Source organism: Manis javanica, chromosome 7 (assembly GCF_040802235.1).
Source record: "Manis javanica isolate MJ-LG chromosome 7, MJ_LKY, whole genome shotgun sequence".
Classification (NCBI taxonomy): domain Eukaryota; kingdom Metazoa; phylum Chordata; class Mammalia; order Pholidota; family Manidae; genus Manis; species Manis javanica.
The window spans coordinates 84,035,629-84,057,714 of NC_133162.1; the positions used below are offsets into that span (position 1 = coordinate 84,035,629).

At 36.6% G+C, this 22,086-nt stretch overlaps 1 protein-coding gene across 5 annotated transcripts in view; it reads right to left on the minus strand.

The window, feature by feature from the left end:
- The window catches only part of RYR2 (ryanodine receptor 2), an 894,209-nt gene that overhangs the window by 393,879 nt on the left and 478,244 nt on the right, over nucleotides 1-22,086 (minus strand). For all 5 annotated transcript variants that reach the window (XM_073241246.1, XM_073241245.1, XM_073241243.1 and 2 more), the window contains exon 17: nucleotides 8,928-9,023. In XM_073241246.1, coding sequence (XP_073097347.1) covers nucleotides 8,928-9,023 — 96 coding nt within the window. The remainder of the gene's footprint in view (nucleotides 1-8,927; nucleotides 9,024-22,086) is intronic.

Consider the following 22,086-nt stretch of genomic DNA (forward strand, 5'->3'; position numbering starts at 1 on the left):
CAGGACTCCACTCCAGTCATTTCAGGAGCAGACACCCTGGCTCACACAGGCCCGGGCACAATGCAGCAGATGCCACCTTCACTGGCACAACACTCAAGACTTCGGGTTTCCTGCAACACTCAGACTTCATGTGTAGATCTTTTTTGGATCCAAAGAAGCTAGTACATGACTTAACACTTCTTTTATAATTGTACTCTTTGTACTTCCACATTCTGTTTTGCACAAGTTTTTACATTAAATTTTTGGCTGGTGGTCTTTGTACTGTGCATACAGTACAGATTTGAACCATGCACAGATTTGTCATTCCAGTTTCTAATTGTTTCCCCCATTTTCACCCTCATGCTGAAGGCACACTTCATCTGAGGTCTCAGCAGCTTTCATTATTTTGATTTGACAAGGTAAGACACATTTAGCTTATCTCTCTACTTCTAGTTCTCTTTTAAGGCAATCAAAGTAAACTTATAGCTATTAACAACTGCTAATTACAAATTAAAAAGGTGCTAGGCTCTTACTGTGATAATTTGATTTATTTAATTTAAAGAATGCATTGACAGCATTCACTACTGACCCTCTGAGGTAGGTACTACTACAATCCCCATTTTACAGGTGGATAGCTGAAACACAAAAGTATTAAGGTCATGTAGCTATGAAGGATGCAGCTGGGCTTGGCACTCACCCAGTCCCACTCAGAATCCATACTTGTAACTTGTAAACTATGCTTCTCCTAAACATAGTATTAAGGTAGGTAGAAACAAGACAATGATTAAAAAATAACCTGCAATTTCTGATGAGGTCATTTGGCAGAGCTCAACCCTGTTTTTGATGATGAAATGGTAGGAAACTGTTGCAGGGGACCCAGCACATGGGACAAGCCCAACTGTCCTCAATTGGGACATTATTTCCTATCACCTTGACTACATTCTAAGGCCTAACACTACTTAGGGTTCTCCAATGCAGCCTCTTCTGGTGGATACCAAGGCAACTGAGGGATGTCCATCAGGATTACATTTCTTGCATCAGGTTGACCCTGAGGGAGGATGCCTAGACAGTGGTGCATCCTGCCTACTACAGATGGAAGATTCAGATGAGTGATAATAGACTTCTTTCAACTACTATGTCCCATTAAATAGAACCCACTTAAAATGCCAAGGTACTAGAAAAGGCTTAATCCAATCAGGAGGCAAGCTGACTTGGGATAACTGGGATAAGTTACTCATACTGCAAAGAAACTTTTACGAACTCAGTTCCAGACAGAGACCTTAAGCATGATAGTATACATGATAGTATAAAGACACTGAATTTTAAGCCTGACTGAAGCAAGCGACATAGTGCAATTATTTCACCCAACATGATGCAGAAAACATTTAATACCTAGAATGGCATGAACAAAACCCAATCAGACTAGACATGGGCATAAAACAGCCATTGTCACCAGAGTACATAAAAGCTGGAACGTCAATTCTGTCCATACAGTAAAAGATCAGTTCAGTATCCAAAGAGGACTAGAAACAGGCCAGGTCAAATAGAGAAATCGCTGCCTATGATTTTGTTTTTCATAAGCAGTTCTCCTGAGTTTCTCTGAGATAATGTAGGTTCTCTGAGACAAGACCACCTCCTTTATTCCTCTCACTGAGCAGGATTTTGCGGGACACCAGTCTAAATGGCTGTGTGCAGGAAAAAAATGAAATCAGCAGAAGTGGCAAATGCTCCCACCTCCAAACCTACCCTGGGGCATCTATGGAAGCAGGATGCAAATGTGGACTCCAGGAACTGCCCAAGAGAACCCTAGGGAGATGAAGGCTCTCCTGAATCCATGGGAGGCCGCAGCCTGCATGGAGTGCAGGCACCCAGGTTAGGTGGGGTAAGCTCAAGATGTAAACTTCTCTCCCCACGACCTTAGTGATGCCGGGGTTCTTGTTCACAAAGCCGAAGAATGAGATTCACAAACACTCAAGGTAGAAGAGCAAGGTACAGGCTTTTATTTAGAGATAGAGGGAAAGGACAGAGCTCCTGGCTCACACCAGGGGGGACAAGAGAGTTGGTAGTTGGTGCGTCTAGGGGGTTTTATAGGTATTTGAGGATTTTTCGAGAACATGAAAAAAAGTTTAGGGGTGTGGACTTATAAAGTGGTCCAAGGATATTTAGAATTAACAACACAAGCAACTTCCTGCTCTGTTGATTTCTCCCTGAGATACCAGCATCTTGGTCTGGGGGCATATGAAACAAGGCCACCTGCTCAGCCCCCAAGGTGGGCTGAGGTATTGTTTGTTAAAGAGTAAGTTAAGAATTTCTAACGTCTTAACTTCTTGGGTATTAAAATGCAATCTTATCTTTAAGGTGGAATCCTTCTTGCCTTATACTGTGTTGTTTATGCCTGGGCTTTCTTGCTAAATTAGTTGCCAAGTTTGCAAAATCACCTCATCAGATCTGAAGGAGGAAAGACAGCACATAGGCTTGGGCCTTTTAGCATGCTAAGGTGAATCTTACACATGATTACAAATGTTTATCATAATAAAAACATGTGCTACTCTTCTTTATCTGGGGAATATTAACTGATCTCACTGAAGAATGACTCTAGAGCTGAATGTTTCACACAGAGTTTTAGTAGGGGGTTTCCTTGCATGTAGTTACATTGCTCTGGCTGCAAATATCCTGCCTTGCTTTTTCTGGAGGCCCTCACCCTACTCTGACTACACCCACGGTCCCTGTCTCATTAGGACAAGTGTTTGCTCAAAATCAGCAGCAGTGGCCCAGGCTCCGGACCCTGTGGAGTATGACAGGAGAGCTCCAGGGCCTTCCGAGGTCGCGGAGAGGCCAAGAGCGGGGCCAATGGACCACCTGCCCTTGACATTCACTTTGTTACACCATCCTCAGCCAAACCCTTGGGAGGCTGCTTAATTAGAGCCTGGGGTGACAGCCTTGGCCAAATTAGCCCCTTCTCTGAAGCAGGAAGCCCTGGCTGGACTCCCTCCCATGCGGGCGACAATGGTGTGAGCAGCAGGAATTAGGTGCCGCTTGAGGCTCGTTTTCCACGTCTGCTGACACAGATGGGGGTGGCACAGATTGAGTCTGGCTTAGGCCCTTCCCCCTAGAGGACCCATCAGAGAAGCTGAGGCACTCAGCACTCAGAACCTAAATCCACTGACCAGTACAAGCAGAGAGCCACCAAAACGTACGACTGAGACACAGCCGTCATGCAGACAGACCTAGAATGTAAAGCAGCTGTGACAAATGGACAGATAAGTTGAATGCCAGTGTGTCAATTTGAAATTCCTATTTAGTCACGCACCACTTGAACCAAAAGCCTTGAAAATTCACTGCACAATCTGGAGAGGCGCCTGCTGCAACAAGGCCTGCCGGATTCCATCTGTCTACAGAAGCCAAGGATGCTCTTGGCCCAGTCACCTCTGGTTTCCTTCAAACTTCAATGCCTGATGCTAGAAATGCCTAATATGGTTAAATGGGTAACTATGGGAAATGATTATAAAATCAATCATCTCTATGTCACAAAGCACTAAGTTTTTATCAAACATGAGATAGGTTTTTTCCCTCACAAGAACCATTTTCTAGAAATGTAATATTTCATCTAGCCCATACACAGGCTTTTAGAAAAGCATTCTGAAAAGAATAAAGGTTTCAGATAAACCAGCAATTCTGGTCATTTTTTTCATTCAGAAAGGAATGTTCTGTTTCATTCGGACATTACCTTGAAGGACATCTTTTGTTCACTTTTCACATTGCTGGTAAAATATTATCAAAAAAGGGAGGTCCTCCAAATCCAGATTCCTCATTCTGCCCTTTTTTCTTTCCAACTATAGTTTAATTCTTTGTTGAGAAAGAATAGAGCAGTGTTGCTGGTGGGAATGTAAATTAGTTCAACCATTATGGAAAGCAGTATGGAGGTTCCTCAAAATGCTCAAAATAGAGATACCATTTGACCCAGGAATTCCACTTCTAGGCATTTACCCTAAGAATGCAGCAATCAAGTTTGAGAAAGACAGATGCACCCCATGTTTATCGCTGCACTATTTACAATAGCCAAGATATGGAAGCAACCTAAATGTCCATCAGTAGATGAATGGATAAAGAAGATGTGTTACATATACGCAATGGAATATTACTCAGCCATAAGAATAAAACAAATCCTACCATTCGCAACAGCATGGATAAAGCTAGAGAGTATTATGATCAGTGAAATAAGCCAGGCGGAGAAAGACAAGTACCGAATGATTTCACTCATATGTGGAGTATAAGAACAAAAGAAAACTGAAGGAACAAAACAGCAGCAGAAGCACAGAACCCAAGAGTGGTCTAATAGTTACCAAAGGGAAAGGGACTGGGGAGGACAGGTGGGAAGGGAGGGATAAGGGTGGGAAGAAAAGAAAGGAGGCATTATGATTAGCATGTATAGTGTTGGGGGGTTATGTGGAGGACTGGCAACACAGAGAAGACAAGTAGTGATTCTACAGCGTCTTACTTTGTTGAAGGACAGTGACTGTGAACTTGGTGGCAAGTAGTGATTTTACAGCATCTTACTATGTTGATGGACATTGACTGTGAATGGGGATGTGGGGGGGACTTGGTGAAGGGGGGAGCCTAGTAAGCATAACGTCCTTCATGTAATTATAGATTAATGATACCAAAATAAAAATAGTAAAAATAAAAAAAATAAAAGAATAAAAAAAGAATAGAGCAGTGTGGCTGTGTGGTGACTTTCTTAGCAACATTCAAAATTGAGTAATTTTTGACAATTAATAGGCTTAAATTGTTAATATAGTATTTCCAACATTTGTATGCTGTTTTCCCTATCTTCTTAAGTGATCCATCAGCATTAAACATAATTTACATATCCTGAGGACCCAGGATCATTACTAAAAACACTAATCACTATAATATGCTATAGCTAAACATATGGAAGCAGGTGAATGATTATGGTAGCATGGAGTAGCAGGGTCAAACAGATACTGACCCCAAAAATAATTCTTTAAAAAGTCTTCAATGCTATCATCATTCTGATCTAATATTTTACTAAAGTTTGGGTTGCATCATCACCTGTGTATACCATAGCTGGCTTTCTGCAAAATCAAAAGTTTTAAATCCACAGCTAAAGTTTCATTCTCCAAGGTTATATCTCCTGCAAAACTCTCTGCTCTGGTACTGCTAGCATTACTTGACTTTCTGGTATCACTCAAAAGGTTAGTATGATTTCTGCATTACTAACAATGGATCTCATACAATATCGTGAGCTCATAGTCTTTGTAGCTCAATTGTTCATATCTAAGTCAACATTAAGGAAGAAGATTCTGGCACACAAGATTCTAAGACATATTCCACAGGTTATACATTTTTCCCTTTAAAAAGTGATGAGCTTATGCTTTACAAAAAAATAGCTGTTATATCTTTGGAAGCTTTATCATATTTCCAGGTACCAAAAGTTGTAGTTTGTGTGGATGCAAAGCTTGGGCAATTCAAGACCTCTCAAAGACTCCTTATTCTGCTTAAACCTAGAGGGGACTTTGTTTGTCGCAGTTACTAAGAGTGGGGAGGAGCTGTCAGGAATTCCAAAAAAGGTCACTTTCATCATTGCAAAAATATCCGAAGAATAAACTATAAAAAATAAAAACTCAGAAACGTAAGAAGCCTCCTGATGAGCTGATTGTGTTTAGTCAGATATCCCTTGAAATGCCCAAGTAGCATTTCAAGTACTGAAAACATCATAAAGAAAAACACAGCCTTCAGAAATACATCAACTCAACCAACTGTAAGTGCTCATACAAATCTTCTGTCTTTTCAATTAAATCTGGCTCAGAGACAGTCACACAGGAAGCCTGGGACAATGCCTAATTTATCTTGCTCCTAACCAAAGAAATTTATCATGGTTGTTCTTCTAAACTGACCAGATACTCTAATAAAGCCTTCTGCACTAGTGATCTTAGACAAATTTAGATGATGCAGGATGGGTAAAAGGAAAAAAAAATCTGTTCAGCTGCCCTTTCTGAGCCTTTCTGTAATATAATGAGATAAACAGTAGTTGGCTGGGTAGCAGATACTACCAGGGATCTACTCAAACCCTTATCCTCTCCTTCCAATGACATTTGAACTACAGGCTCCTGCATTTCTTTGCTTAAAGATTTGCTCTGACCACAACGGCAAGTGGAAGAGCTACAGAATTAATGCCCCATGGGAGCAGCACCATCCAGCGACAAAGAGAACTTGGTCACAAACACCCCACTCCCTCATCCCTCAGGTGGCATAACTCCAAGTACATGTTCTACACAACTTCACGGAGTTCTCCAAGGAAAAAGCAAGGGTCACAACACCCTCTCCGGCCACTTCTCTACCTTGACTCATGTCCACTCACTTCCTAAATGAACTTGCCCTCCAATACTTTTCTCAAGGTCTGCTTCTGATGGAACCCAACCTAACCTAAGCTGTTTCAGCAACTCATTCTTTTGCTGACCCTTCTCAAGTATTCATCAGATTTCTATTTAAGCTTGCACAAATTCACTTTGATGTTTGTCTGCTGACCTGTTCTGAAAGAAATGTAGAGCTCATAGACTGCCTGGCTCTGCTCTGCTGCTCATACACAGACACAGAGACCAAAAATGCAGCTGGGAGACTGACAAGCTGAGGAGAGGGTGTGCTCAGCAATCCCATCCAGACAGAGAGAAATAAGATGATGCATACATGAGCATTCAGTAAACCATAAAGTATAATGAAATATAATTTATATTATTTATGTATGTGTATATAAATGATTATCATTATTGTTCCTGTCTCTAAAAACTAAACAACATTCTACTTCTTCCATGAAAAAAAGCAGTTCACTAAAAGCATTAATGTAACGACATTACATTAATGTAAAAGCATTAATGTAGAGAATATCAAATCCTTGAGTGCTTAAAGATTAAGCAGCTACAAAGTATAGTGAACGTATTTCAAGCCTATATAAGGGAGCTGTATTTTCATTTTGATTATAACAATTAATTCTAGCACTTCAACTCAGTAATTTAAATGTTCCATGCCTCAATCTCCTTTCTCTAAAGGGTCCTTAGAGAATGCTTAACCTAACATTAATGCTTTCTCTGTACATAGGGCTTATATTTTAAGTAGAAATGCCTGCGACCAGTAGCTGGATTGGGAAAAGATAATATCAAATAGTCATTTGTATCCAATTGAACCATGCCTATATATATACCTGGCTAAACTGAAGAACATAAACACTGGACTATACCTAGCTGAGCTTAAAGGATGCTTGGATCTGTTCTGTCCTCTCCCTCTCTTCTTTCCTTTAAGCATTTTTCCTGTACTTTTCTTTATAAGTGAAGCCGTAAAGATTGCTCTCCTCCTCTCTCTTTGCATCTAGTGGAGTTTGCCAACAATTCTGGACACTCTGACCCAAAAAATTATCCATTTTTACAATTTCTGCCATCATCTTGCACCACTAATTCAACCACTTCCTCCTAGTAATTATTCAGTTCTCTCCTTATTCAATATATTCTGTATTGATTTAAAGTCATATCATTGATGTTATAATAGCCCAAAAAACCTCATCTTATAATTCTTAAATCTTTTCATCTCAATATTATTCCTCTCTCTTCTATTTCTGCCACCCAACAATCCAGCAGTGCCTTTCAATTCACTGTGCCTTAAATTTCTCTACATCTTAAAATCTGAAATTTTGCTCCATCACTTTAAATTACCCTCTTTGACCACAACCATCTGTTCTTCTATCTCTCTTCACTCAATTTCAACAAATCTGTCCCTGAGGGGGTCTTCCTCATGCAAAAGTTATGTAATTCTTTTTCTATGGGTAGGGATTTCTTAAGTGAATTTAAACATTGATTCATTCATTCATTTAACCAGTATGATTAAGCACCCAGGAGTGCCAGTCAGGTGTGATAGGCCCAAGATGGATGAACACATGCCCCTGCCTTCAAGGAGCTCATTAATAGTGTAGGAGATAGGGATGAAAAATAAAAAACATAAACGGCTTTAGTACTGCCAAAGTAGTCTAATAACATACTTTGCCAACATATGGAGAGGCAGTAGATTCATTTGGGGGTGTTGCTGAGACCATCTATAGAGCTGAAGCCTTCGGTAGGCCTGGTAATCACTTGTAAGTCTCCACAACACCAAAATAAAATTAACACACTCGTTAGAAACAGATGTATCAAGTTTACTGCCTACAACTATTTTACTATGATACTGTTTATTAGTATCTACTAAATTCCTTTTGTGGGTAAAATTGTAATATTTCCAGAATATTTCACCTGGCTTTAGTGCATTTGCATATCAACAGGTGTTCCTCAGGAGTGGAGAAAGTTCATCTCCATATCAATGGGTAATTATCTGGGAAACCAAGGGCTTATCTGACCTGACAGGTTAGGGGGAGGTGTTGCTTGCCACTGCCCCAGCAGGAAAGAGACGGCCGGATTGCAGTTTGTAAGCAATAAACGGGTTTTAAATTTTATTTCTCCCTTTGACTGGTTTCGGTTTTAGAGGTATTTTGCCCTGGGATTTCCTCTCCCCAGAGTTACGCTTTAAAATAAAATAGTGTGCTGTGTGATTTGGAAAACTAATTTTGTTTCCAAATCTGTCCAATCATTTGAACATGAGTTCAAAATGGGCATTCCAAACCAATCCTTTTTGTTTATATAGTACATTTAGAGTAACTGATTTGAAAAGGAATGGGAATTCTGGCACATCATTCTTTTTTAAATGTGAATTAACAAGATATTGTCAGATTACTTTTCAGAAGTAATGAATAAAATTTCAATGATTTCATCAATAACTACAAAATTTAACCCATTAAAAGGAAAACATTTATATTGCACTTACCCTCAGAGTGTGTTTTTATGTTCTTAAAGGCCATAAAAGAGAAGAAAACAGGAATAACGTAATAAAGATATATCTGGAAAACATACCAGAAGAAGCTTCCAGTCTTTCCAATCGGCTGATTAACCAGTCAAGGGAGCCAGAAAATTGAGCACAGTTTTTACGATTTCCTCTAATTAAAGCCGCTGCAAAAGAAAAAGCAGATTGCACAGTTATGTGATTTTCCAGTTCAAAATGCCAGGTAAAGCTAACAGGAGTCCTAAAATGTTGTATCAAGAACAAAATACATTTACTTTATACTGAAAACATATTCAAATACATACACACACAGTCATATACAAATTTGAGACATTTTTAAAAAACTTATTTATTAATGGGGACTAAAAAAACACTACTCATTAGAAAGGATAAATTTTGAAAAAGTAACATTTCATATTGAGAAGTAATAATAAAGGATAATGGATAAAACAGTGTCCTGGAGCTTCCTCACTTGGGTTCTGATACTCATTGCTTTTAATTAGCAGTTAAACTAAATTATTTAATTTCCCTAGAGCTCAATCTTCTCACCTACATAATGAAGAAGAGCACATCAGTTTTCCTGAAAATGTAGGACAAAATACTAGGAGATACAACTAGTAACTATAGAGGTATAAGGAGAGATATAATTAAATGTTGCCTGGAAAAAAGAGTGGGAGGGCAGATGGCTAATAAGTTTGAAAACTTCTTTTCTTTACCTTGTATCTCTTCCATCTCTTTAGAGATTCACAAAAGACTCTGAGAACATCTGCAGTGAAGTCATCTATCCTAACTTTGCTTAACGTAATGCTTCTTACACTTCTATGAAATGCCTATATAACCTGTATGATCTTTTCAACCCAATTTATATACTCAACTTAAAACTTTGAATGCTTCAAAATTATTCAATTATTTCAAAGCAAATTGGTAAATATTTCATGTAAACACTACTCTTATATATCCATGAGACTGCTCAGGAACTGTATAATCCTTTACAAAGAGTTGGCAAGACTTTTACATATTATGGTATTTAATAGCAAAAAGATGTTGCCACAAGATAAAAAAATCACTATTTAAAACATGGCAGTGCTAAAATATATAAAGAACTCATAAAATTGGACACCAAAGAAATAAATAATCTGATTAAAAATGGGCAGAGGACCTGAATAGACATTTTCCCAAAGAAAACAAACAGATGGCCAACAGACACATGAAAAGATGCTCAGCATTGCTAATCATCAGGGAAATGCAGATCAAAACCACAATGAGGTATCACATAACACCAGTCACAATAGCTAATATCAACAAGACAAATATATCAAGTACTGGTGAGGATGTGGGGACAGAGAGCCCTACAACACTGTCAATGGAAATGTAAATTGGTGCAGCTACTATGGAAAGCAATATGGAGGTTTCTCAAAAAAATAAAAATAGAAATACCATATAACCCAGTAATTCCACTTCTAGGAATTTATTATTGGAAGAAAACAAAATCCCTGAGTCAAAAAGATATATGCACCCCTAAGTTTATTGCTGCATTATGTACAATAGTCAAGATATGGAAGCAACCTAAGTATCCTCAGATAGATGGTCAAATGAATAAAGATGTGGCACAAATACACAAGGGAATATTACTCAGCCATAAAAAAGAATGAAATTTTGTTTTCTGTAACAATATGGGTGGACCTAGAGGATACTGTGCTAAGTGAAGTAAGTCAGAGGAAGAAAAATACCATATGATTTCACTTATATGTGAAATCTAAAGAATAAAACAAATGAAATAGAAATAGACTCATAAACAGAGAACAGACTAGTGATTGTCATCAGGAGGGGAGTGAAGAGGTAGGTGAAGTAGGTGAAGGGGATAAAGAGAGACAAACTTCCAATTATAAAATAAGCAAGTCATGGGATAAAAAGTACCAGCATAGAGAATATAGTCAGTAATATTTTAATATCTTGTATGGTGATGGACATAACTATACTTCTCATGGTGAGCATTTAGTAATATAACTGTCAAATCACTACATTGTACACCCAAAACTAACATAATATTTTACATCAATTAAAAAACATAAATAAAATCTGGGAGCACAAGGAAGCAGAAAGAACTAAAGTTTGAGGATATTGCCTGTTTCTCTCCTCACTAAGAGCAAGACAGAGCATTCCCATGGTGGCAGAATGTAATTCATCTTGAAGACTTGCTCCATGTTCCTTCTTTCCAAAAAAAAAGTTGCTATCTGACCTGAGAGTAAGAAACAATGACAGAGAAGACAGGAAGGTATCTATTCTTACAACTGTATGAGAAGAGCTCTTCTGTGTACAGAGCCCCCATTACCTTTGTATAAAGATTAAAAGATAATGCAATTACTTAGCCTTCTCCTCCAGCTCTGGGACCAGCAACTCCAACAAGAGCCAGCAACCAGCTACCCACATATGAGTGATGAGTGCCAGGGGCAAGTGTCAAGGATGAGGTGTAGCAGAGAGATGAGAAATACTGTATGCTCAGTGGGGCTTATAATTTTACTGTATAAGAATACACGTTCCTGACAGAACAATAGCCACTGGGGGAGAGAATATGGTGAAGTTTTTGCATCTTTACAGAGTCTCATTTGTTTAGAATTCAACTCATTCTTTCAATTTTACTTCTGGTCTTTAAAATTAAAGATACTCAATGTTTTCTAGGGGTCAAGTGTTAGAGACAAGGTGATTCTTGAAGAAACTATTAATGCAAGAATAAACCTTTTTAATAAACCATGAGACATTTAGGGAAATCATATAGTAAGCCAAGAAGAAAACAAAATTTACTATAAGCAGAAATGGCATATACCACATTCTCTGACGACCATGTAATAAACTACAAATTAGTAAGAAAAGCAGAATAAAAATAAAACCCACACACTTAAAATTTTAAATTCTCTCCTAATTTTGAGTCAGTAGGGAATAATACCACAATTACAGGCTATCTAATAAATATAAAAAATAGGAATGCTACCTAATCCATCCAATGATAGGTGGTCAAAATGTTACTCAGGAAAAAAACTAAACACTTTAATTTCTAAGCATGAGGGTGAAAATATTAACTAAACAGTCCTTCCAAAATATAGGAAAGATCATCAAATAAATACAAATGAAATAGGAAAAAGAAGTAAATAGCAATAAAAGTAGAAATTAATACATTAGCAATAAATTAATGTAATAAAGTAGTAGGATTGATTATCAGAATCAAGACTTTCACTAGTCTGTTCTCTGCGTTTATGAGTCTATTTCTGTTTCATTTGTTTTATTCTTTACATTCCACATATAAGTGAAATCATATGGAATTTCTTTCTCTGACTTACTTCACTTAGCACTGTATCCTCTAGGTCCACCCATGTTATCAGAACCAACTACTTTAGCCAAGAAGAAAAGAGAAAAAAGACAAAATTAAGAATAAAGAGGAATTAAAAAATACAGCCACTTTATAAATCTCTGCACCAGAATGTTTGGACATCAAGGAAAAAGAAAAACCTCCAAATATATTTTTTCACCAAAACTGACCCAAAGGAGGCAATCTAAATAGAATCACAGAACATAAATAATATTGGAAGCATGTCAAAGACCAAAAGCTTTTTTCTTTGAAAGAAATAGGTTATTTCTAGACTAAACTATTCCAAATAAAGAAACCAAGGAAACCTCCCTACTTATTTTACAAAGACAGTACAACTTTGATACCAATGCCTAACAGAGGATACATACAAGAAATCTAAAGGGGACTCTTACCTATGAATATAAGTCCCAAAACCTTTAAAGATTGCATTTACAAATCACATTCAGCAGTATTTTAGCAACCTCAACTCAAGTGAGGAGGGCTCATTCCTCCAATGAGACAGAGGTGTGTTAGGAAATCTGTTACTAAGTCAAAGCTGAAACATATGCTGATGTCAATAGAGTGTGAAAATGTATTTATTTCTAATGAAAAACAGATTTAAACTTGGTAAAACAGAATGCCTCCTGAACATTGCCAATGTGTGTGTGTGTGTGTACACGTGTGCATGTGTATAGAATGTTCTCCAGATGAATGGAGTCTGTGAAATAATACAGCATGCTAGTTAAGAAGAAAAAAGTGAGTTTCTAAAGTGATGGAAAATTATACGGACACGGAAGCTAATCACAACCCTATTTAAACAGCAAAATATTAGAAACAGCCCAAGTGTGGGCTAAATAAAAGCTGGCACCTCCCTTCAGTGGGTAGTAGGCACCCACTGCAATGGGATGAAGGACTATAGTTACTGTCAAGAAGAGAAGCCTGCGATACAGAAGCCAGTGAAAACAAATGCTATACAGAATATCAAGAGTATGATCCCATTTTTGTGAAGTAAATGTATATATTCAGTGTAAGTATATGCATAGCATGGAGAAACTGTGCTTTTTAGAATATTTCTTAGAAAAGGACAGCTGACTCCTTGGAACTGTGTTCTGAAAGTACCTGGGATAAAAACAGAGACCCTGAGGAGCGCTGATCAGGGTTGGGGCTGCTCTCCCTGAGTCGAAAGGGGAAATTGTCTTACTCCAAAACAGCAGGGAAGATGAATGCAACAAGGAGGAAAAAAGCATCAGACAGGCTCTGTGATAGGCTCCTTCACAAGGACCCTCTGAAGCCACAGCAATAACATAATAAATTCAAATAACTTCTATTTTAAAAATCACAAACAATAAGAACGGCAGTTTATATGAACCTCTGAGGAGGTAATGTTCTGCAGCCAAGATATTATGTTACTTAGGGAAAAAAAATAGAGGATAAAGAAGTAGCATGAAAATAAAAATAAAAATAAAAAAGTATATCAAAATAACCCCCAAAAGGAAGCCTTGAGCCCATCTCAGCCTCTGAAATTGGAATTTGGATCAATTGATGTCTCAGCGGAGGTGGGTCTGCAGGGCATGCAAACACAAAGCACTGCACATGTGTGCACATGGGTGTGTGAAAGGTTTCATGTGCATCTAATGTCATAAATATATTCAAAGAAACATTTTTTAAAAGTTATACACTAAAATGGCTGACTTCTAAAGTAGTTTCCACCTTTTTTCTTTTACTAACTACAATTTTAATAATGAAGTTGCATTGATCTTGAAATCAAATAATACAAAGTTTCTTTTCAAAAAAAAGAAAACAGTGAATCACAAAATCGGCACCTGCTATCAGATATCTCAAAGTGCCATTCTCAAGTCCAAAGAAAAATGGAAATTTTAATCTATCTGGTGCTTCCAGGTAGAGAAAAAACACAAGACAAATGTCATTTCCTTAATACAGGACAATCATGCTAAACCTTAAAATACTCTTTAATTGCTGGCTAATTGGCCTTGAATACAATTTAGACTTCATCCGCCCTATGTCACTATTTTTATCTCATTTAAGAAATATTAATGTCAATGCATCAGGTACTATTGTTGGCACTGTGAATATGAGCTTGAATAAATTGCAATGAATATAACACAAGGGTCATGTAGATATTGCAGCATATTTTAAGCTCTTTTAGATATGACATTCTGTCTTACTACACTTTTGCACATTGCCTGAAACTTAGAAGGCATGCTATTTCTTAACATAGTGAATGAATAAACAGCATCCATTCACTTATGGAGTATCAGTGGTTAAGCACAGTATAACTTAAATGTTACAAATGTATTTTGAACTAAGCTCTAATGAAGGAAGTATTAGTTCACTGAGCCAATTTCTTAAAATGTTGAATAACTAATTAAATCTCTAAACTTTTATCCAATCAGAATATGAAACACAAGTAACATTGGCAGTCAGTTGAAAAATTATTGTCAAAAAAAACTTTAGTCTACATTTATTATTATCAAAACATTCCTGTGTCCTCATGTTTTGGGTTCCTTAAATTCTAAGAGTCATAAACTTCTCAAAATACTCAAAGAATCAGAAAACTACAGATGGATTGGTATGCAAAGACTTTCCAAGAAAACCCTCACTTTTAAAATTTATTCAACTAATATTGATTACCTGCTGTACATTAAGCACTGTTATAGGTGCTGGAGATACAGCAGGAAACCAAACAATGTTGCCACTTGGAGCTGACATTCAAAGTTTGGAAATACAGTGACTAGGACTCTCACAGGGCCAGTGAGAGCCAACAGAATTAGAAACCACAAAGATTATTAAAACAAGAGACAGAGTAACAAGTAGATGCTCCTAATCCTGGAAACCCTAAAAAACCAATACAACAAAAAAGAACCCCAGCATGTTGTTGAGAAACTGAAGCTTATAGTGCCATGGAAACTTCATGGAGTGCTTGAGGAATTGTCCCTTCCGGTGGAGGACCCTGTGAACTCAGGTCTGGTGACTCCTGAGTCAACCTGAGTCTCCAGGAAGTCACCCAGGAGAGAGAAGCACTGAATATCTGCTCCGGGTGGATTGGTCTATATTATATAACTGCGCTGGGCTGAGAATGCAGAAGGGTTTCTCCTGGGCCATGGGGAAAGAGCACCTCTGTGGGCATCCTGAGTCCACTCAACAGGAACAGTAGAAAGGCTTCAGGCTGCAGGCTGGAGATGGACTGTTACTGCACATGGGCCAAAGAGCTGCAAACAGCCACCCAGCAGAGAGGGGCAGCTGCCCCATCTCAGGAACTGGGGCTTGGCTAAAAGCTTCCAGCATGCCAACCATTGACAGTCAGCTCTCAGCCACTGCCAGCTGCCCCTGGCACCACAGCTCTAACTTTCTGGCCAGAGCCAGAGGACACACAGCTACACAACTAAGAAAGAACCATGTGATCTTTTCTCCTCCTCCTCTATCCTGACCAGGAGGCGAACAGCAGCTTTCTTGTGGAGGAGAAGGTAAGTCAAGACAACAGTGTGTTTCTGCTCATGCAGCTCACAGGAGAGTCCAGACTCAAAGCCAGGCAGTTTCAATTCCAGATGGGCAGTCAGGTCCTACTCTATGCTGCCCCCACCACAATCTCCTCCTGCTTGAATGCCCTCTCCAGAAGAAGTAAGAAGGATGGGGTCCTAGTAATACATAGGCAAAACTGTTAACAAAATGAATTTCCATTAAAAATATATTAGCAGCTGTTATGTCATTTCACAGAAATGAGGTAATTATGAAGTTGGAAAAAAAGTATCATGTCTTGACTATAGAATGTCTTCCCAGATTTCCTGGGGAATAAGACAGGAAATGTCTGTCTACCAAATGCCAGATTAATACCTGCTATAAATGTGTTTAAAGTCAACACCCGGTCTTTCATCTCTTGACTACCTTCCCCCAGCGTTTTTCCTTCCTGAGTGTTAAAGGATTCAGAAACTGGTAAGTTCTGCTTTCCTAAGAGAGCAGCAGGCTATCCTGTTTGTTTCATACCTAGAATCTTCATAAAATGAGATTCTTAGAGTTTTCCAAAGAGCCAGTTCTTAGATATCTTTAGAAAATCATCCTGTCTTGCAAACCTCATGCAGAATGTGTCAGTTTCAGAAGAGATGTATGAAAGCATGCCACAGCAATGGTTTTCAAACTATGAATATTGGTGTCGACAAGATCCTTAGGTCTTCCAGATGGCAAGGTCATAAATTTACTTTTGTCATTCTCCACCTAAAACACGTATTAAATATAAGCACGTCAAATTTTTAAATTGTTATAGATTATCATTCCTACCTTCTCTCTTTTCTTTCCATGCTAAATAAACCTGCTGAAAAAAGAGAAGGCGGCAGCTTATTTCACATGTAACCCCAAGAGAGAATCTACCATACACATATTTGGAAGAATGGAGAGGAGGCTTAACAAATTTGGAATTAATGATATTTGGATAAGACTTTTTTGACAGCTGGGTAAAGAAAGACAGTGAGATACAAATATCTTACTGAACTCCAGTTATTGCTGCAGATCTGAGCAAACCGAAGCTCATGCTTACACACACACGGCTGCCTGTCCTATGAGTACACTAACTTCAATAAAAGCTATTGGCAGCCAATGGTTCCTAAGTCAAAATAAGGTTTTATTATATTTTCTCTGATCATGAAATCAATGTTCATTAGTGTAAGAGCAGTCAAAGGAACATGTGAACTACAAAATCTCTCACAATTCAACATCTGAAACTACCATTAAAACTACTATGTATATATTGCAAGAGATTCTCTATATGCAATGGGACATGTTTATATCCTTTTTTCTCATTCAATTGGAATTACTATATTAACTTTTTCTTTCATCAGTTATTTAGCATTACACATTTCTGTTAGCTACTCTTTTCCATTGTAGAATACCTATAAATAAATTTAAAATATTTATGTAATAGGTAAGACAGAAAAGTAGGAGTTCCCTCCCAAGAAGAGGCTAGCTAACAGTTTTCTGTGCATCTCTTCAGAAATGTCCAGTGTATATACAAGAATAATTCCCTCCATGTATTTTTAATTTTATGCAATTGGAATCTTATTATGCATACAGTAAACAGATTACCTCTTTTTTCAATTAATGCCATTTCATAGATTGCCAAACTAACAAAAACAGCAATTTAGCCTGTTTCATACAATTTTCCAAATGATATATTAATCTCAATTTTCAGTGATAACACAGTATTACACACACTATATAGGTATTGTATTATTTACATAACCAATCCCCTACTGAGAGAAAAATAGTTTTCAACTTCATGCTATTTATAACAATTTACAGTGGATATCTTTCTGTGCTTTAACAAATGTATCTCTAGAATGCATTTTTAAAGAAAATTTCAGAGGGTAAAACATTTAAACTTTGATGTACATTGTCAACCAAGGTTTGTTTGTTTTTAAAATTTCATCAGTTTACACTGCCACCAAGAACATATCACCCAACATTTTCCCCACAGATATTATAATGCTTTTAATCTGTGCCAATCTAATAAGTAAAATATGAACCTTATTAATTTGCATTTCTTTATTTGCAATGTAGAGAATTTTTTATTGTTCTTTGAACTACCTGTCTCCATCTGTTGTCTGTGCTTACATTAAATGGTATCTTCATTACTTATAGATTTATGAAAATTTCATATCATAGAAGCTGTGTCTTTGTCTTTCATATAGATTGCATATTTTACAAAATTCTGACCTGTTATTTTATAGTGATATTTATCATAAATATTTTAATTTCTGTATAATCAAATTTACTGCCTCACCTTTTTCTATTTTCTTAATTATTTTATTAAATTTGGCACTTTTTACTTCATGGAAGTATAGCTGATATATATTATGCTAGTTTTAAGTGCACAACACAGTGATTCAGCAATTATACACATCATAAAATACCATAAAATGTAGTTACCATCAATCACCAAAGGTATTACAAGATTATTGACTGTATTCACCATGCTGTAGTTTTCACCACCATGACTTACTTATTTTGTAATTGGAAGTTTGTACTTCTTCATCCCCTTAAATTATTTCACCCAAACCCTACCCCCATTGCCTATGGCAACCACTGGTTTGTTCTCCATATTTATGAGTTTGTTTTTATTTTGTTTATTTCTTTACTTGTTTTATGTTTTTAGATTCCACATATGAGTGAATTCATGTGGTATTTGTCTTTTGCTGTCTGAATTTTTTTTAATTAAAATATTTTTTTTAATTGATAAACAATTCTTACTTGGTTTTGGGTGTGCAACATAGTGATATGACAATTATATACACAACTAAATATTCACCACAGTAAGTGTAGTTACCATGTGCCAACATACAAATACAGTACAATATTATTGACTATATTCCCTATAATGTACCTTTTCCTGCATGACTTACTGATTTTACAACTGGAAGTTTATACCTTTTTATCCCCTTTGCCTATTTCACCTTTAAACTCCCCAGTGGCAACCACCACTCTATTCTCTGAGTTTATGAGTCTATTTCTGTTTTGTTTTTAAGATCCCACATGTAAGTGCAATCATATGGAATTTGTCTTCTCTGTCTCACTTCACTTAGCATAATGTCCTGTAGGTCCATCCATCATCCATGTTGCTGCAAATGACAAGATTTCATTCCTTTTTATGGCTAATATTCAATTGTATATATATATACCACCTCTTTTTTATCCATTCATCTATTGATGAAATTTACATTGCTTTCAGATCTTGGCTATTGTAAATAATACTAAGATAAACTTGGAATGCATATATGTATTTGAATTAGTGATTTTTTTTCTTCTTTTGGGTAAATATCTGGGAGTGGTATTACTGGGTTGTATGGTATTTCTATTTTTAGTTATTTTGAGAAACCTCCATACTGCTTTCCACAGTGGCTACACCAATATACATTCACTCCAACAGTGTGCAAGTGTTCCCTTTTATTCCAAATCCTCACCAACACTTGGTTATTTTTTTGTTTTTGATACTAGCCATTCTGACTGTGAGGTGATAGCTCAGTGTGGTTTTTATTTGGATTTCCCTGCTATTTAGTAATGCAGAGCAACTTTTCATGAGTCTGTTGGCCATCTGTATGTCTGTGGGAAAATGTCTACTCAGGTCTTCTGCACATTTTTAAATGGGATTAGTTTTTTACTGTTGTTTTTGGGGGGGTGTTAAATTGTATAGGTTCTTTCTATACTTTGGACATTAGCCCCTTACAAAGTTTATCATTTGCAAATGTATCCTCCCATTCAGTAGGCTGCCTTTTTTGTTCTGCTCTGCAGAAGCTTCTTGGTTTGATGAAGCCCAGTTTACTTCAGTTTTTGTTACATTTGCCTCAGGAAACATATCCAGAAAAAAGATACTAATGTCAATGTTCAAAACTTTACTGCCAATGTTTTCTTTTAGAGATTTATAGTTGAAGACTGTATCTGAAGTCTTATCATAAGTCTTTGATCCATTTCAAATTTATTTTTGTGAATGGTGTAAAACTGATTCAATTTCATTATTTTGCATGTAACTAACTACCCAACTCTCCCAACACCCTCATGGAAGACTGTCTTTTCCCTCTTGTATATTCTAGTCTCCTTTGTCATATATTAATTGACCATGTAAATGTGGGTTTATTTCTGGGGTATCTATTCAAGGTTCTGTATCTCCTTGAATCTGTAGATTGCTTTGAGTAGTATTATGGCCATTTTAATATGAATTCTTTCAACCCAAAATCACTGAATATCTCTCCATTTATTTCTCTCACTTTAAATTTCTTTTATCAATGTCTTATATAGTTTTTAGAGTACAGGGCTTTCACTTCCTTAGTTAAATTTATTCCCAGGTATTTTATTCTTTTTGATGCAATTGCAAATGGGACTGTCATCTTAATTGCACTTGTTGCTAGTTTATTATTTTCATTTAGAAAACAATGGATTTCTGTACATTGATTTTGTATCCTATGACTTTAGTGAATGCACTAATTAGTTCTAATATTGTTTTGATGGAGTCTTCAGGGTTTTCTATATATAGTATTACATCATCAGCAAACAGTGAAATTATTACTTTTTTCCTTACCATTTTGGGTGTTTTTTTAATCTTTTTCTTGTCTTATTGTTGTGGCTAAGACCTTCCAGTACTATTTTGGAAAAAGTGGTGGCAGTGGATATCCTTCTCTGGTTTCCTGATCATAAAGGAAAATCTTTTAACTTTTTGCCATTGAGTATGATGTTAGCTGTAAGTTTCTCACGTTTGGCCTTTATTATGTTCCAATATGTCCCCTCTTAACCACTTTGTTAAGAGTCTTCATCACGAAGAGATGTTGAATTTTGTCTAATGCCTTTTCAGCATCTTTTGAGGTTATTATATGATTTTTACCTTCCTCTTTGCTAATGTGCTACACCACATTGACTCATTTGCAGATATTCAGCCACCTTGCACTTCTGGAATAAATCCTACTTGGTTGTGGTGAATGACCCTTTGAATGTATTTTTGAATTTGGTTTGCTAATAATTTGTTAAGGGTTTTTACATCTATGCTCAATAGGAATATTGGTCTGTAATTTTTCTTTTTTTTTTTAGTTTCCTTGCCTGGGTTTGATATCCAGGTGATGCTGGCCCTATAGAATGTATTTAGAAGCTTTTCATAGTATTCAATTTTTTGGAATAGCTTGAGGATAGGTATTAACTTCTATAAATGGTAGAATTCTTCTGTGAAGCCATCTGGTCCTAGACTCTTGTTTATTGGGAGTTTGGAATTACTGATTCAATTTCATTACTAGTAATTAGTCTGTTCAGATTTTCTATTCATCCCTGGTTCATTTTTGAAAAACTGCGTGTTTCTAGAAATTTATCTATTTCTTCTATGTGGTGCAATTTGTAGCATATAATTTTTCAGAGTAATCTCTTATAATCTTTTGTATTTGTGGTGTCATAACTTCTCTTTCATGTCTGATTTCATTTATTGGGCCTGCAATTTTTTTTCTTGATGAGTCTAGCTAAAGGTATTTTCAATTTTTATCTTTGTCTTTTATATTTGTCAAAGAACCAACTTTTATCTTGTCAAAGAACCAACTCTTACATTCATTGATCTTTATTGATTTTTTTAGTCACTATTTCATTTCTTTCTTTATTGCTCTGATCTTTATTATTTCCTTCCTTCTACTAACTCTGGGCTTTGTTCTTCTTTACCTAGTTCCTTGAGGTATAGAGATGGTTTGTTTATTCAAGACTTTTTTCTCTTTTGAGGTAGGCCTGTACCATTATAATTTCCCTCTTTGAACTGCTTTCTCTTCCTCCCAAAGATTTGAGCCATCTGTTTCTATTTTCATTATTCTCTAGATTATTTTAATTTACTCTTTATTTGTTGATACATTGGCTGTTTAGTAGCACATTGTTTAAGCTCCACAGTATGTGTTGCTTTTGTTGTTGTTTTTTCTAGTTTTCTTCCTGTAATTCATTTTTGGTTTCATCCCACTGTGGTTGGAAAGAGATGCTTGATACAATTTCAGTTTTCCTAAATTTACTGAGACTTGTTTTGTGGCCTAACATGTGATGTATCCTGGACAATGTTCCATGTAGTCCTGAAAAGAATGTGTATTATGCTTTTTAGGATAGAATGTTCCATATATATAATGTTCAGTTCATCTGTTTTAATGTGTCATTCAAAACCACTGTTCCCTTATTGATTCTTCTGTGTGGACAATCTATTCATTGATGTATGTGGGGTGTTAAAGTCTCCAACTATTACTGTATTACTGTCAGCTTCTTCCTTTATGTCCATTAATACTTTCTTTATATATTTTGGTGCTCCTATGATGACTTCATAGATATTTATATTTGCTATATCCTCTTGTTGGATTGATCCCTTTATCTATATGTAATGC